The sequence below is a fragment of the Jaculus jaculus genome, chromosome 11 (assembly GCF_020740685.1).
Source record: "Jaculus jaculus isolate mJacJac1 chromosome 11, mJacJac1.mat.Y.cur, whole genome shotgun sequence".
Classification (NCBI taxonomy): Eukaryota; Metazoa; Chordata; class Mammalia; order Rodentia; family Dipodidae; genus Jaculus; species Jaculus jaculus.
The window spans coordinates 56925763-56940167 of NC_059112.1; the positions used below are offsets into that span (position 1 = coordinate 56925763).

General features: G+C 41.1%; 1 protein-coding gene across 4 annotated transcripts in view; it reads left to right on the forward strand.

Annotated features, from left to right (window-relative positions):
- Nsd2 (nuclear receptor binding SET domain protein 2) overlaps positions 1 to 14405 on the forward strand; it is a 118985-nt gene that overhangs the window by 47526 nt on the left and 57054 nt on the right. For all 4 annotated transcript variants that reach the window (XM_045161469.1, XM_045161468.1, XM_045161470.1 and 1 more), the window contains 2 exons: positions 8687 to 8831; positions 12921 to 13039. In XM_045161469.1, the coding sequence (XP_045017404.1) occupies positions 8687 to 8831; positions 12921 to 13039 (264 nt within the window). The remainder of the gene's footprint in view (positions 1 to 8686; positions 8832 to 12920; positions 13040 to 14405) is intronic.

Below are 14405 nucleotides of genomic sequence, written 5' to 3' on the forward strand. Positions count from 1 at the left end.
CCGTGTATTTTCAGGGTGGCCTTGAACTCACAGCGATCCTCCTACGTTGGCCTCCCAAGGGCTGGGATTAAAGGCATATGCCACCATGCCTGGCTAAAATAATTATTTTATTTTTTGGATTTTCAAGGTAGGATCTCACTCTTACTCTCTAGCCCAGGCTGACCTAGAATTCACTATGGAATCTCAGTGTTGCCTTGAACTCATGGCAATCCTCCTACCTCTGCCTCCTGAGTGCTGGGATTAAAGACATGTGCCACCATGCCTGGCTGAAAAAACATTTTTTTTAAAATTTATTTATTTGAGAGAGAGAATGGGTGCATCAGGGCCTCTTGCTACTGCACATGACCTCCAGATGCATGTACCACTTTTTGTATCTAGCTTTATGTGGGTACTATAAAATTGAACCCCCAACTGGCAAGTTTGCAAGCAAGCACCTTTAACTACTAAAAGATCCCTTTAGTATAGAATCCTCCTATTTCTTAGTAGTCAACTAAAGCCTTGCATAGATTTTTAGATGTATTAAGTATTGTTTGGGAACTACCATTTTAGCCCCTAGAAGCAAAAGAGCCTTTGTAATCTTTGCTACTATGCTCCTCCCAAGTGGATGAGAAGACACCAGCAATAGTGGGAAGTAGGTTTCACTGTACCACACAACATTTTGCTTGGAAGCTAAGCTCTATCCTTGATGTCCAGCTCTGGGTGAGCATTTTCTCCCACTGTCTGTTCTGAGGCTTCTGATATGAGATATTCTAACTTATAAAGCTGGTGTATATACCAGCATTGAATATTAAGATTTATTTGCCAAAAAAAAAAGTTGGGTATGGTGGCTCATGCCTATGACCTTGGCACTCAGGAGGCTGAGATAGTAGTATCATGAGTTTGAGGCCAGAATGAGACTAAGACAACAAAACAAAATACCCTCCTCCCAAAACAAACAAACAACAGTAGGCCTTTTTTCAGGAAGGATTATTTAACATTAGAACATCTGTTAATGAGGGCTGTAGAAATGGCTTAATGGTTAAGGCGCTTGCTTGCAAAGCCTAAGAACCCATCCTCGACTCTCCAGATCCCACATTAGCCAGACACACTAAGGTGAGGCAAATACAAGGTCGCACATGCCCACTAGGTGGTATAAGCATCTGGAGTTCGAGTACAGTGGCTGAGGCCCTGGCACACCAATTCTTTGTATCTCTGTCTGTCTGTTTCTGTCTCTCTGAAATTAAAAAAAAAAGAGAGAAAATCTTACTGAGATTCACTGTGTAGCAGATAAAATGGTTATTGATAGAAGTAAAGTATTTGACAAAATTTGGTGTTCTTTTTTGTTTGTTTTTTGAGATACAGTCTCAGGGTGGTGTGGACTTGTTTTGTAGCCTGGGCTGCCTTTGAGCCCTTGAATGTGGTAAATATTTATTTATTTTTGGCCTCCTTTTCAAATTAAGTACTTTTTTTTCTTTGTTTTTTTGTCTTTTGAGGTAGGGTCTCACTGTAGTCCAGGCTGACCTGGAATTCGCTATGTAGTCTCAGGCTGGCCTTGAACTCTCAGTGATCCTCCTACCTCTGCCTCCCAAATGCTAGGACTAAAGGCATGTATCATAACACCTGACAATTTAAGTACTTTTGATAAAAAGAATAGAAATAGAATGGCTGGGGATATGGCTTAGTCATTAAAGGGGCTTCCTTGGAAAGCCTGTAGGCCTGGATTCTATTCTGTTTGCAGTAGCAAGATACCCTGGTGCACACACACCTAAATAAACAAACGTTTAAAAAAAAAAAGAGTGGAAGGGGACTGTCCTTTGAACAGAGATCTTACATATTGGTGAAACTTGAAAAGAATACTCCTTAAAATCACAGGGCAATTTATCTTATTCGCCAGTCATTAAAAGTTGTTTTGGGACTGTGGAGATGGCTCAGAAATTAAAGGCATTTGCCTGCAAAGCCTCACAGCCTAGGTTCACCTTCCCAGTACCCATTGTAAAGCCAGATGTTTGGAGTTCATTTGCAGTAGCAAGAGGCCCTGGTTCACCCAATTTCAATCTTTCTTTTTCCTTGCAAATATAAATTTTAAAAAAAATTTATTTTGGTTTTTCAAAGAAGGGTCTCGCTCTAGCCCAGGCTGACCTGGAATTCACTATGTTCACTATGTAATCTCAGGGTGGCCTCAAACTCACAGTGATCCTCCAACCTCTATCTCTCAACTGTTGGGATTAAAGATGTGCACCACTAACCCTGGCACGTAATATTTATTCTATAGCACCTTACTTTCTATTTCAATTTCTATTATCAATAGCATATTTTCCAAAATAGTATTTCTTCTTTGTTGCTGCACTTTTATATCCACTAAACTTCTTGAACTCCTATCAACCATAAAGATTTCTTATAGATTCTCCTATGCTTTTTAAAAAAAAAATTTATTAGCATTTTCCATGATTATAAAAAAAATCCCATGGTAATTCCCCCCCCCCCCCCCCCACTTTCCCCTTTGAAATTCCATTCTCCATCATATTACCTCCCCATCTCAATCATTGTCTCCTATGCTTTTGTAGAGGTAAATATTGACAGTGTATTTGGCTTTTGCTGTTTGTTTTTAAAGCAGGGTCTCTCTTTAGCCCAGGGTGAACTCACTCTGTAGCCTACGTACAATGCAATAGAGTGAATTCCAGGTCAGCCTGGACTAGAGTGAGACCCTATCTCAAAAAACAAAAAAATAAAAATAGAATAAATATTAAAATATTATGGAATATGTATGACTGGAGAAAATAGCTGACATTTAGCAAACCTAAATAAGTACAAATATATTCAGAGATTGGAAGCTTCAGTATTCTGAAGTTGTCATTTCCCTTTATACCCATCTATAAACTCAGTAAAATCAAAAACTCTCACCAGAAATTTCTCTGTGCTTTGCAAGTGGATGCTAACATGGCCATATTTAAAGAGAAGCTGGGTCTGGGATCTTGGCCTGACTTCATAGGAAGTTATGTTATCAAAGTAGTGATACTCATGCTGAGGACATGAGGGAAAGGGCAGTGCCCAGAAGCAGACTCTTCAGCCTATGGAAATTGGTAAGAAAGAGCTGCAGGCCTGTTGGGCAGGATGACTGTTCTTGACATGACTGATTTAAAGGCTCAGCCAGCATGGAAAGGAAACTGCCACCTCAGGAGAGGGAAGAATTTCTTAAGCCAAACTGATCATAGACTGTAAAGGAACTATGTTAAAATGGATTTTATGTCAAGGACACCGCAAACAATGGAAAGGACAAGATAAATGTCCAAATTATAAACAAAAAAGATATGAAAGTGGTGATTTACAAAAGAGCCTTTTAGAGACCCATAAGTACAAGAAGAGGTATTGCTCAATTCCACACATAAGCAGAGAATGACACTTCATAGTCATCAGATGAGCAACAGTGAACGTGGAACTACTTGGCAGTTGAGAAGATGAGCAAGATCGGAATTCTCGTATGATGCTGGTGGAGGACCATTATAGATAATTTGTTAATATTTAGTGAAGCTGATGTATTTTTTTTTGTTCTATGATTTCACTTCTAATATTTACTCTAGAATAATTTTGCCTTCTGCACTCAAAGAAGGCACCACAATGTTCAAAGCTAAAATGTTACCAATGAGTGATAGTTCTAGTATGTTTCTGTAGCATGCTATACTCAATTAAAGTGAGTTGACTAGATGTTGCAGAAGAAAGGACGCTGCTGAGGGATATGTTCACTTAACTGTCAACGTGTTATCATTACAGAAGTATGTGTGGGAAAGATCTGAGTTGGACTTAAGGTATCCTTTTTTAAAATGTTTTATTTATTTATTAGAGAGAAAAAGAAAAGAAAAGAAAGGGCACACCAGAGCCTTCTAGCCACTGCAACTGTAGTCCAGACACATGTGCCATCTTGTACATCTCGGTTATGTGGGTCCTGGGGAATATAACGTGGGTTCCCTAGGTTTTGCAGGCAAGCACCTTAACTGCTAAGCCATCTCGCCAGCCCCATAGTTATCTTTGTAATTGGAGGTCGCAGGCAGTCAGGCAGGTTGAACCTGCGGGTTGTTCCTAACCTTTGTTTGGAAAGACAGATGGTAGATAATGATTGGGATATATGTGTGCAGGCAGAGGTACAGTAAGGTGAAGGGCAGGAGAGTAATGATCTCATGACCTCTGTAGGTAGGAAGAAGACTAGTGGTTGAGGACACAGAAGGCAGTGAGAAGTCATTTCAGTAAATAGGGTCTTGGGGTAGGAGAAAGACTGTGTTGACTGAGCAGGTAATAGGTCTAAGTGGTCATAGTAACCGGCCCACATCAGCATTCTGATTCCTTACAATGCTAGATGGAAGTATTGCTTTCCTCATTTTTTTTTTTTTTTTTTTCGAGATAGGGTCTCACTCTAGCCCAGGCTGACCTGGAATTCACTATGAAGTCTCAGGGTAGCCTCAAACTAACAGAAATCCTCCTACCTCTGCCTCCCAAGTGCTGGGATTAAAGGCATGTGCCACCACGCCCAAGTTAATAAAACTCCTGAGCAGAGGACCTGGCATTGAAATTTGATCTGGTTCTAGACAGTGCTATTTGGTTCTCTGCCCCTCAGTTGGCTGTTTTCACAGGACCCTGCAGGTAGTGAGGTATCTGTCCCCACATTCTAGCATGAAAACAACTATCGGTTTGACATTTCTTTCTCTCTTTTCTTTTACTGAGGCAGAGTCTTGCTGTATAGCTCAGGCTGGCCTAGAACTTAACTATGTAGCCCAAGCTGGCTTCAAATTTGGGGTCCTCCTGCCTTAGCCTCCCTAGGTACAAGGATTATAGGTGTGTGCCTTTATGACTGGTTAAGAATTTCCCTACCTTTTAATTTTTTTATTTTTTTTTTAAATTTTTTGAGGTAGGGTCTCATTCTAGCCTGTAGTCCAGGCTGACCTGGAACTCACTTGGTAGTCCCATACTGGCTTTGAACTCACAGCAACCCTCCTACCTCTGATTCTGGAGTCCTGGAATTAAAGGCGTGAGCCACCATGCCCAGCTTTCCCTAAGTTCGTTCGTTCATTCTTTCTTTCTTTCTTTTCTTTCTTTTTCTTTTTTTGTTTTGTTTTGTTTTTCGAGGTAGGGTCTCACTCTGGCTCAGGCTGACCTGGAATTCACTATGTAGTCTCAGGGTGGCCTCGAACTCTCAGAGATCCTCCTACCTCTGCCTCCCGAGTGCTGGGATTAAAGGCATGCGCCACCACGCCCGGCTCTTTCTTTCTTTTTTTGAGAGAGAGAGAAAGGATAGGTACTCCAGAGCCTCTGGCCACTGAAAACAAACTTCAGATGCATGTGGGGCCTGAGGAATCAAACTGAGGTCCTTTGGCTTTGTAGGCAAGTGCCTTAGCCACTAAGCCATCTCTCTAGCTCCCTGTTGTTTTTTTAAAAAAATATATATTTATCTATTTGAGAGAGGGAGACAAAAACAGAGACAGACAGTTGACACACCAAGGCCTCTAGCTACTGCAAATGAACTCCAGACACATATACCACCTTGTGCATTTGGCTTATGTGGGTACTGGGTAATCAAGCCCTGGTTCTTGGGCTTTGCTGACAACAGCCTTAACTACTAAGCCATCTCTCCAGCCCTCCCTAACTTAAAAAAAAAAATTATTTATTTGCAAGCAGAGAGAGAAGAGAAACAGAGAGAATGGGTACATCAAGGCCTCCAACCACTACAAAAGAACTCCAGACACATGCACCACTTTGTGCATCTGGCTTTACATGGGTACTGGGAAATCAAACTTGGGTCATTAGGTTTTATAGGAAAGCACCTTAACCACTAAGCCATCTTCCCAGCCCTTTCCTTAAATTTGGAACATTGTGACATATTCTGACTCTCTTTCAATCCTTATCAACTATAAAAGCCATTCTTTGTTCATGGGCCATCTTCAGACAACTGTGTGTCAGTCCTTGTGTCTGTTCTCTGCCAGTACCTCTTAAAACTCAGTTGCATCTTAGAAATTTGAAATACAGATGCCAGTCATTGGATTGAATTGGTCTTGGGCAGGATCTAAACACCATATACTTTAAGCTTTCATGGTTATTGTCATGTGCAGTTAAAGTTGAAGGCCACTGATCAGATATCACTATGTGTATAAACCACCGGTAGACTTGTGAAAAGGCAGGTTTATTGTCAGGAGGTTAGGGGAGGGGCTTGGGAATCTGCATTGTAGCATACTCTAAGGGTGCTGATCTAAGGGTGATCTAAGGGTGGAAGACCTACCTATTGTCTATGCAGACCAATTGTCCTTGTGCTGATCTGGCTGGAAGAAGAGTTGGGACTTACTTTTTTGTTTCTTTTCTGTTTTTCTTTTCCTTTAAGGTAGGGTCTTACCCTAACTCAGGCTGACCTGAAACTCATTTTGTACTACTAGGCTAGCCTTGAACTAATGAGGATCCTCTTATCTCTGCCTCCTGAGTGCTGGAATTGAAGAAATGTGCCACCATGCCCAGTAACGGACTTACTTTAAAATTTTTAAAAATTTATTTGCAAAGTGGGGTGGGGAAGGGGCAGGGGGAGAGAGAATGGGTGCCCCAGGGACTTTAGCCACTGCAAATGAACTCCAGATACATGTACCACTTTGTGCATCTGGCTTTACATGAGTACTGGGGAATTGAACCTGGGTCATTAGGCATCACGAGCAAATGCTTTAACTGCTGGGCCATTTCTTTGGTCCCAGGACTCACTTCTTGAAAGGCCACTTGTCTTGGATGAAAAGATGGAATAATCTGTTGTTGCCAGCAAGAAAGCCAAACTAAGACCTCATTCAATGCTTGGAGGCATATTTCAGCACAACTTGCTCTACTGCTGATTTTTCAAAGGATGTCTAAAAAACTTAATGATTTAGTGGTTTTTGGAAAAGTATGTATTTTCTTAGAAGTTTTCATTGAATCACAGCATCAGCTATGAGTTACATTTCTTTTTTTTTTTTAATTTTTATTAATATTTTCCATGGAGTTACATTTCTTGGAAGCTTTTCTGGAACATAATTCTGTGATAAGATTTAAATTGTCACATGCTTAGGGTTAGGACTTACAAGACCCACTCCTCCTAGAGTACCTGTTGGTAGTTAATACTTGCGGGGGGAGGAATAGTCATGTTCTTCGGTGGTATAGCCACTGGTAAATTTCCCATACTGCAGCAAATAGTTCCTCAATCATGCTCATACAAGTAGCCCTAATTTAACTCAATGAGTCATAAAAACAAAAGACAGGGTCTGAAGAGATGACTCAGTGGTTAAGGCATTTGCTATTGAAGCCTAAGGACCCAAGTTCAATTCCCCAGTACCCATGTAAGCCAGAGGCTCAAGGTGGCACATACGTCTACAGTTTGTTTGTAGTGGCTAGAGGCCCTGGCATGCCTATTCTCTGTATTTGCCTCTCTTTCTCTCTCTCTTGCTCACTTGCTTGCTCGCTCTCACTCTTGTGCTTACTCTCTCACATAAAAAAAAGAAAAGGCCAGTCTGTTGGGTTTGCCTCAAAAAAAAAAAAAAAAAGGACAGGAAAGTAGGGAAGGGGATTAATTGGGAAGAAGGGTTTGTGAGAAGGAAATGAGAAGGTAATAGAGGGTGAATATGATACTATGTGCATTATGAGATTCTGAAAAATATAAAAATATACTCAATCAGACAGAAATAACATTTTATTTTGATGAATGTTATAGTAAATTATTATAAATCAAATAAAAATGTGATAAAAAATGGCACATGCTCAATTCCAAAGGATCATGCATTTGATTCTGTGCAGGTGGCATTGAGTTCTCTGTGTAGGGTTCTCTTCTCTCTCTCTCTCTTTTTCTTTTTTTTTCAAGGTAGGCTGTCATGCTAGTCCAGACTGACCTGAAATTCACTATGTAGTCTTAGGGTAGCCTTGAATTTACAGTGATCCACCTCCCGAGTGCTGGGATTAAAGGTGAGTGCCACCATGCCCAGCTCTCTCCTCTTTTTTTTTTTTTTTTTTGAGGTAGGCTCTCTCTCTGGCTTAGGCTGACCTGGAATTCACTCTAGTCTCAGGGTGGCCTCCAACTCACGGTGATCCTCCTACTTCTGCCTCCCGAGTGCTGGGATTAAAGGCATGCACCACCACACCTGACTCTCCTCATTAAAAAAAAAATTATATTTATTTACTTATTTATAAGAGAGAGAAAAATAAAGAAGCAAAGGCACACAGAGAGAGTCAGATAGAGAATGGGTGCACCAGGGCTTCCAGCCACTGGAAGTGACCTCCAGACACATGTGCCACCTTGTGCATTTGGCTTACGTGGGTTCTGGGGAATCGAATCTAGGTCCTTTGGCTTTGAAGGCAAGTGCCTTAACCACTAAGCTATCTCTGCACTTCTTACTTGGTTTTCCAAGGTAGGGTCTCATTCTAGTCCAGGCTGACCTGGAATTTACTATGTAATCTCAGGGTGGCCTCAAACTCAAAGCAGTCCTCCTCAGTGCTGGTATTAAAGGTGTGCACCACCATATCCATCTTAAAAAATATTTTTATATTGAGAAAGTGAGTGAGTGGATGCACTAGGGCCTCCTGCCACTCCAAACAAATTCCAGATGTATGCGTCTGGCTTTATTTGGGTACTGGGCAGTTGAAGTCAGACCTTCAGGTCTGGAAGCAAGCTCCTTTATCTATTGAGCTATTTCTTCAGCCGCTCTCCTCTTTTTGCTTATAGGTTGTTGCTGAGCACCCGGATGCCTCAGGTGAGGAGATTGAAGAATTGCTTGGATCCCAGTGGAACATGCTTAATGAAAAACAGAAAGCACGCTATAACACAAAGTTTGCCCTTGTGACCTCTGCCCAGCCTGAAGAAGACTCTGGTAAACATAAAACTGTGCTTATGTCCTCAACTTAGGTGTTACAGAGTATAGTCACCAATCAGAATGAGCATAAGCACACAGATGTGGCACTGTCTGTATGCCTTCTCTTATCACTAACACAGCTCACTTCTGTTCCATCCTTTGTCTGATGTGCAGGGGCCTTTTATCACCTGGAGTTGGTGTTCTGGCCATTGTAGCTAAAAGGATGGTGTGGGAGAGGATGAAGGAAGAAAAGAAGCAGGTGGTTTCTAGTATTTCAGGCCCAGAGTGGGGAGTTCCTGGCCTGTTTGTTTGAGAGCTTGCAAGTGAAGTGTCTTAAATTTGGGTATCCTTTTGTTTTTCCTGAGATTTCTGTTTTAAAAAATTAACAAAAGCTATGTGTGGTGGTATACACCTTTAATCCCAGCACTTGGGAGGCAGAGGTAGTAGGATCACCATGAGGTTGAGCCCACCCTGAGACTCCATAGTGAATTCCAGGTCAGCCTGGGCTGGAGCAAGATCCTACCTCGAAAAACAAAAAAAAATTAACAAAAATATTCTACTTTGGTTTGGGTCTTGGCAAAGTAATACAGACTTAACATGTAAGACTTGGAGAAAATATGCAACAGTGATGTGTGAGAATATAAATATATATATTCTCTCTCTCTCTCTCTCTCTCTCTCTCTCTCTTTCTCTCTCTCTCTCTCTCTCTCACACACACACACACACACACACAGTGAAAAACTACCATATTGGCCAGGTGTGACGGCGCACACCTTTAATCCCAGCACTCAGGAGTCAGGGATAAGACAATCACCGAATTTGAGGCCAGCCTGAGACTAAATAGTAAATTCCAGGTCAGCCTGGGCTAGAGTGAGATCCTACCTTGAAAAACAAAATAAAACAAAAAAAGGAGAGAGAATGTGATTTTGGGCTGGAGAAATGGCTTAGTGGTTAAGGTGCTTGCCTGCAATGCCAAAGGACTCAGGTTCGATTCCCCCGCACCTAAGAAAAGCCAGATACACAAGGTGGTGCATGTATCTGGAGTTCATTTGCAATGGCTAGAGGCTCTTGTGTGCCCCTTCTCTATCTGCCTCTCAAATAAATGAAAAAATTTAAAAATCAACTATATATATATTTTTAATTTTTTTGTTTGTTTCTTTTTGCTTATTTATTTGAGAGTGACAGACACAGAGAGAAGGAGGCAGATAGAGAGAGAGAGAATGCATGCTCCCTCTTGTGCATCTGGCTTATGTGGGTCCTGGGAAATCAAGGGTCCTTAGGCTTCACAGGCAAGCACTTAACTGCTAAGCCATCTCTCCAGCCCCCCAAATCAACTATATTGATGTGGAAATAAGTATGACATATTTGAGTATTAAAATATAGAAGTTGGGTCGGGTGTGGTGGCACATGCCTTTAATCCCAGCACTAGGAAGGCAGAGGTAGGAGGATCGCCATGAGTTTGAGGCCACCCTGACGCTACATAGTGAATTCCAGGTCAACCTGAGCTAGAGTGAAACCCTACCTCGGGAAAAAAGAAAAAGAAAAAAATACAGAAGTCAGGCATGGTGGCACATGCCTTTATTCCCAGTTTGGGAGGCAGAGGTAGGAGAACTGCTGTAAGTTCCAGGTCAGCCTGTGCTAAACTGAGACCCTACCTTGGAGGGGAGGGAGTTAGAAATCTGTATTTCTCAAGGTTTATCATTTCAATTTTGGAGAGACCAGACATAAAGTGTTTTAAGACTCATCTGAATGGAGGCCAAGGCAACCAAGCTAGTATAGAGCAGCAACCAGGCTGTTCAGCTGTGACTGTACATAGCTCCTCTAATGGAGCTTTTTATCTTGATTTAGGGTTGGCTAGAGTTCTGTATCAACTCATTTTATTAATCTTGAATTTTATTCAGTATTTATTCAAATACTATAATTTAAAATAGCAAAGGTGTTTAGGATTTGTGAACTGGCTTTAAAAGGCAAACTGACTACACATGCTAGTAGACTAAATCTAGACCGACTTTCTTTCAATGGCTGGCATACTTATAAAGGGTCCAGGTGGGTATGGTGGTATGCGCCTTTAATCCCAGCACTAGGGAGGCAGCAATAGAAGGATCGCTGTGAGCTCAAGGCCATCCTGGAACTACAGAGTGAGGTCAGTCTGGGCTAGAGTGAATCCCTACCTTGAAAAAAGTAAAACCAAAATCATCTTTAATTCAGGCACAAACAAAAATTAAAAAAAAAAAAAAAAAAAGGATTTGGGGGCTGGAGAGATGGCTTAGCAGTTAAGGCATTTACCTGCAAAACCAAAAGATCCTGGTTTGATTCTCCAGGACCCACGTAAGCCAGATGCACAAGGAGGTGCATGCATATGGAGTTTTTTTTAGTGGCTGAAGGCCCTGGCATGCCCTTTTTCTCTCTCTCTGTGCCTCTTTCTCTGTATCAAATAAATAAAGTATATTAAAAGATGATTTGCATTTACAGTAAACATTGGCATGTACAAATTAGTTTTCTTTCTGTATTTATGCTCTTGTCTTCCATCCTATGTTTCTAGGTCAGTGCTATTTGGACATCTTATTATATAGATTAATGATGTTTCTTGGGAAACATAATACAAATGTGTAATGAAACCTTTAATTTTCATATGCAAATCTAGTCAATACTAAAATGTTTTTTTAAATTATTATTTATTTACTTGAGATAGAGAGCAAGAACGAAATAGGCAGGTAGAGAATGGGCATGCCAGGGCCTCTAACCATTGCAAATGGATTCCAGATGTATGCAACTTTTTGTGCATCTGGCTTATGTGGGTACTGGGTATCAAACCTGGGTTCTTAGGCTTCATAGACAAGCACCTTAGTTGTGAGCCCTCCCCCCCTTTTGAGATAGGTTCTTGCTTTAACCCAGGTTGACCTGGAATCACTCTGTAAGCTTAGAGTGTCCCTGAACTCAGGGTGATCTCCCCTACCTCTGCCTCCAGAGTGCTGAGTTTAATAGCATGCACCACCATGCCTGGTAAAATGGTTCTTTTAAAAATAAAATATTTGGCTGGAGAGATGGCTTGGTGGTTAAGGCCTTTGCCTGCAAAGCCAAAGGATCCTGGTTCTCCAGGACCCACTTGAGCCAGATGCACAAGGGGACACATGCATCTGGAGTTCATTTGCAGTGGCCGGATGCCGTGGAGTGCCCATTCTCTCTCCCTTTCTCTCTGCCTCTTTCTTTCTCAAATGAATAAGTAAATAAGTAAAATATATTTAAAAAATAATATCTTTGCTAGCAAAGAGAAAAAGAGAGAGAATAAGCACACCAGGGTCTCTTGCTACTGCAAATGAACTCCAAATGCATGCACCATTTTGTGCTTCTGGCTTTACATAAGTGCCTAACCAGTGAGCCATCTCTCCAGCCCTTAAATGGTTTTTTAAGAGAATATGTAGTGGCAGGGTTTAGTGTTTTAAATTTTTTCCTAAATTCTGCTAGTCTTTGAATTATTAAGTAAAAGATTTTTTTGGTGTTGTAGGTTTTTTGTTTTGTTTTGAGACCAGGTCTCACTGTGTAGGCCAGGGTGGTCTTAAACTCAAGATCCTCCTGCTCCAGTATCCCCCAAGTGCTAGAATTACAAGTGTGCACCATCCTGTCTAATAGTAAAAGACTTATAAATACTGAATTATATGTAAATGCAGTGCTATATAGTATAAAAAGTACAAAGGCAATAATCTCTAGGTAAAGTATTTTTATTTTTAATTTTTTAAATTTTTATTAGCATTTTCCATGATTATAAAAAAAAATCCCATGTTAATTCCCTCCCTGCCCCCTCACACTTTCTCCTTTGAAATTCCATTCTCCATCATATTACCTCCCCATAACAATCATTGTACTTACATATATAGAATATCAACCTATTAAGTACCCTCCTCCCTCCCTTTCTCTTCCCTTTTAGGTAAAGTATTTTTAGACCCTATTTCTTTGTTGCAAAGAGATTTGATCTGTAAAACATAGGTCCTGGACATTAGCAGGTCACAGATTAGTTTGCATAGTGAATGAATATGGTATTGCATTAGAGGGCAACTTGTAGAGTATTTTTCATGTGTGTTTCTCCCAACCCCCACCCTCAATTCCAAGGTAATATGAGTGGGAAAAAGAGAAACCATGCAAAGAGGACAGAGGACCCTCCAGAAGATATAGATGTTGACGATGCACCCAGAAAAAGACTCAGGACAGACAAGCACAGTCTTCGGAAGGTAATCGTATTCTTGGTTTGCTTGGTCAATAGGAACATTTGCTGTATAATTCTTGTGACCCAGACCAGAAGAAGGCAGTGGTTTTCTAGCTCTGACCATGGTGATAGTACTCAGTAGTACTTTGCCCTTCTCCTAAAATTCCATTGGTAAGGTTGCTGGGGAAAAAAAAATGCCTAATATCCACCAGGGACATTTATACAGAACCTGTTAGTAATTGGCTATTCAAGGAAATAATATCCAAATTCTTTAAGCAATACAAGACTTTTTTAAAGAAGACTTTATTTTTATTTATTTATTATAGACAGAGAAAGCGAGAATGGGCACACCAGGGCTTCTAGCCACTGCAGACATACTCCAGATGCATGCGCCTCCATGTGCATCTGGCTTACTTGGGTAGAGGAGAATCAACCTGGGTCCTTAGTCTTTACAGGCAAGCACCTTAACTGCTAAGCCATCTCTCCAGCCTCCCCCCCCCTTTTTTTTTAATGCTGACTTAGGTGGAACACACTCTAACCCAGGTTCTCAAACTCATGATGATCTTCTTCCTACCTCAGATTCTTTTATTTTTTTGTTTTTGTTTTTGTTTTTGTTCTTTTGAGGTAGGGTCTCACTGTAGCCCATGCTGACCTGGAATTCACTATGTAGTCTCAGGGTGGCCTTGAACTCACGGTGATTCTCCTACTTCTGCCTCCCTAGTGCTGTGATTAAAGATGTGTGCCACCATGTCTGACCTACCTTGGCCTTTCTGAGAGCTAGAATTAAAGGTGTGTGCTACCACATTTTGCTAATAGAAGAAAATTTGTTTTCTTTTCATTCTTTCTTTCTTTTTTTTTTTGGTTTGTTTGTTTGAGGTATGGTCTCCCTCTAGCCCAGGCTGACCTGGAATTCACCATATAGTCTCAAGGTGGCCTCGAACTCGTGGAAACCCTTTTTACCTCTGCCTCCAGTGCTGGAATTAAAGGCATGTGTCACTACGCCCAGCTTTTTGCAAATAAACTCCAGAAACAAACTATAGACGTATTCACCACATGTGCATCTGGCTTACATGAGTCCTGGGGAAATCAAACCTGGCTTCTTTGGCTTTGCCAGCAAGTGCCTTAACCACTAAGCAATCTCCAACCCAATACAAGACTTTTTGACTGGATAATATCATGGATTAAACATCACTCCTTAAAGCCATACTTTAATGCACTCCAGAGGCTCGCAGCACTTATGAGGCTGATGCAGGAAGATTGCTGGGAATTCCAGGTCAGCCTGAGTGAGTGAGACAGTATGCCTGGTACTTGAGGAGGATTGAGGCTCAGAACTATTTGTACAGAGAAACAGTGGATTATCCAATCTACCATTTGATGCTCAGACATGCAGT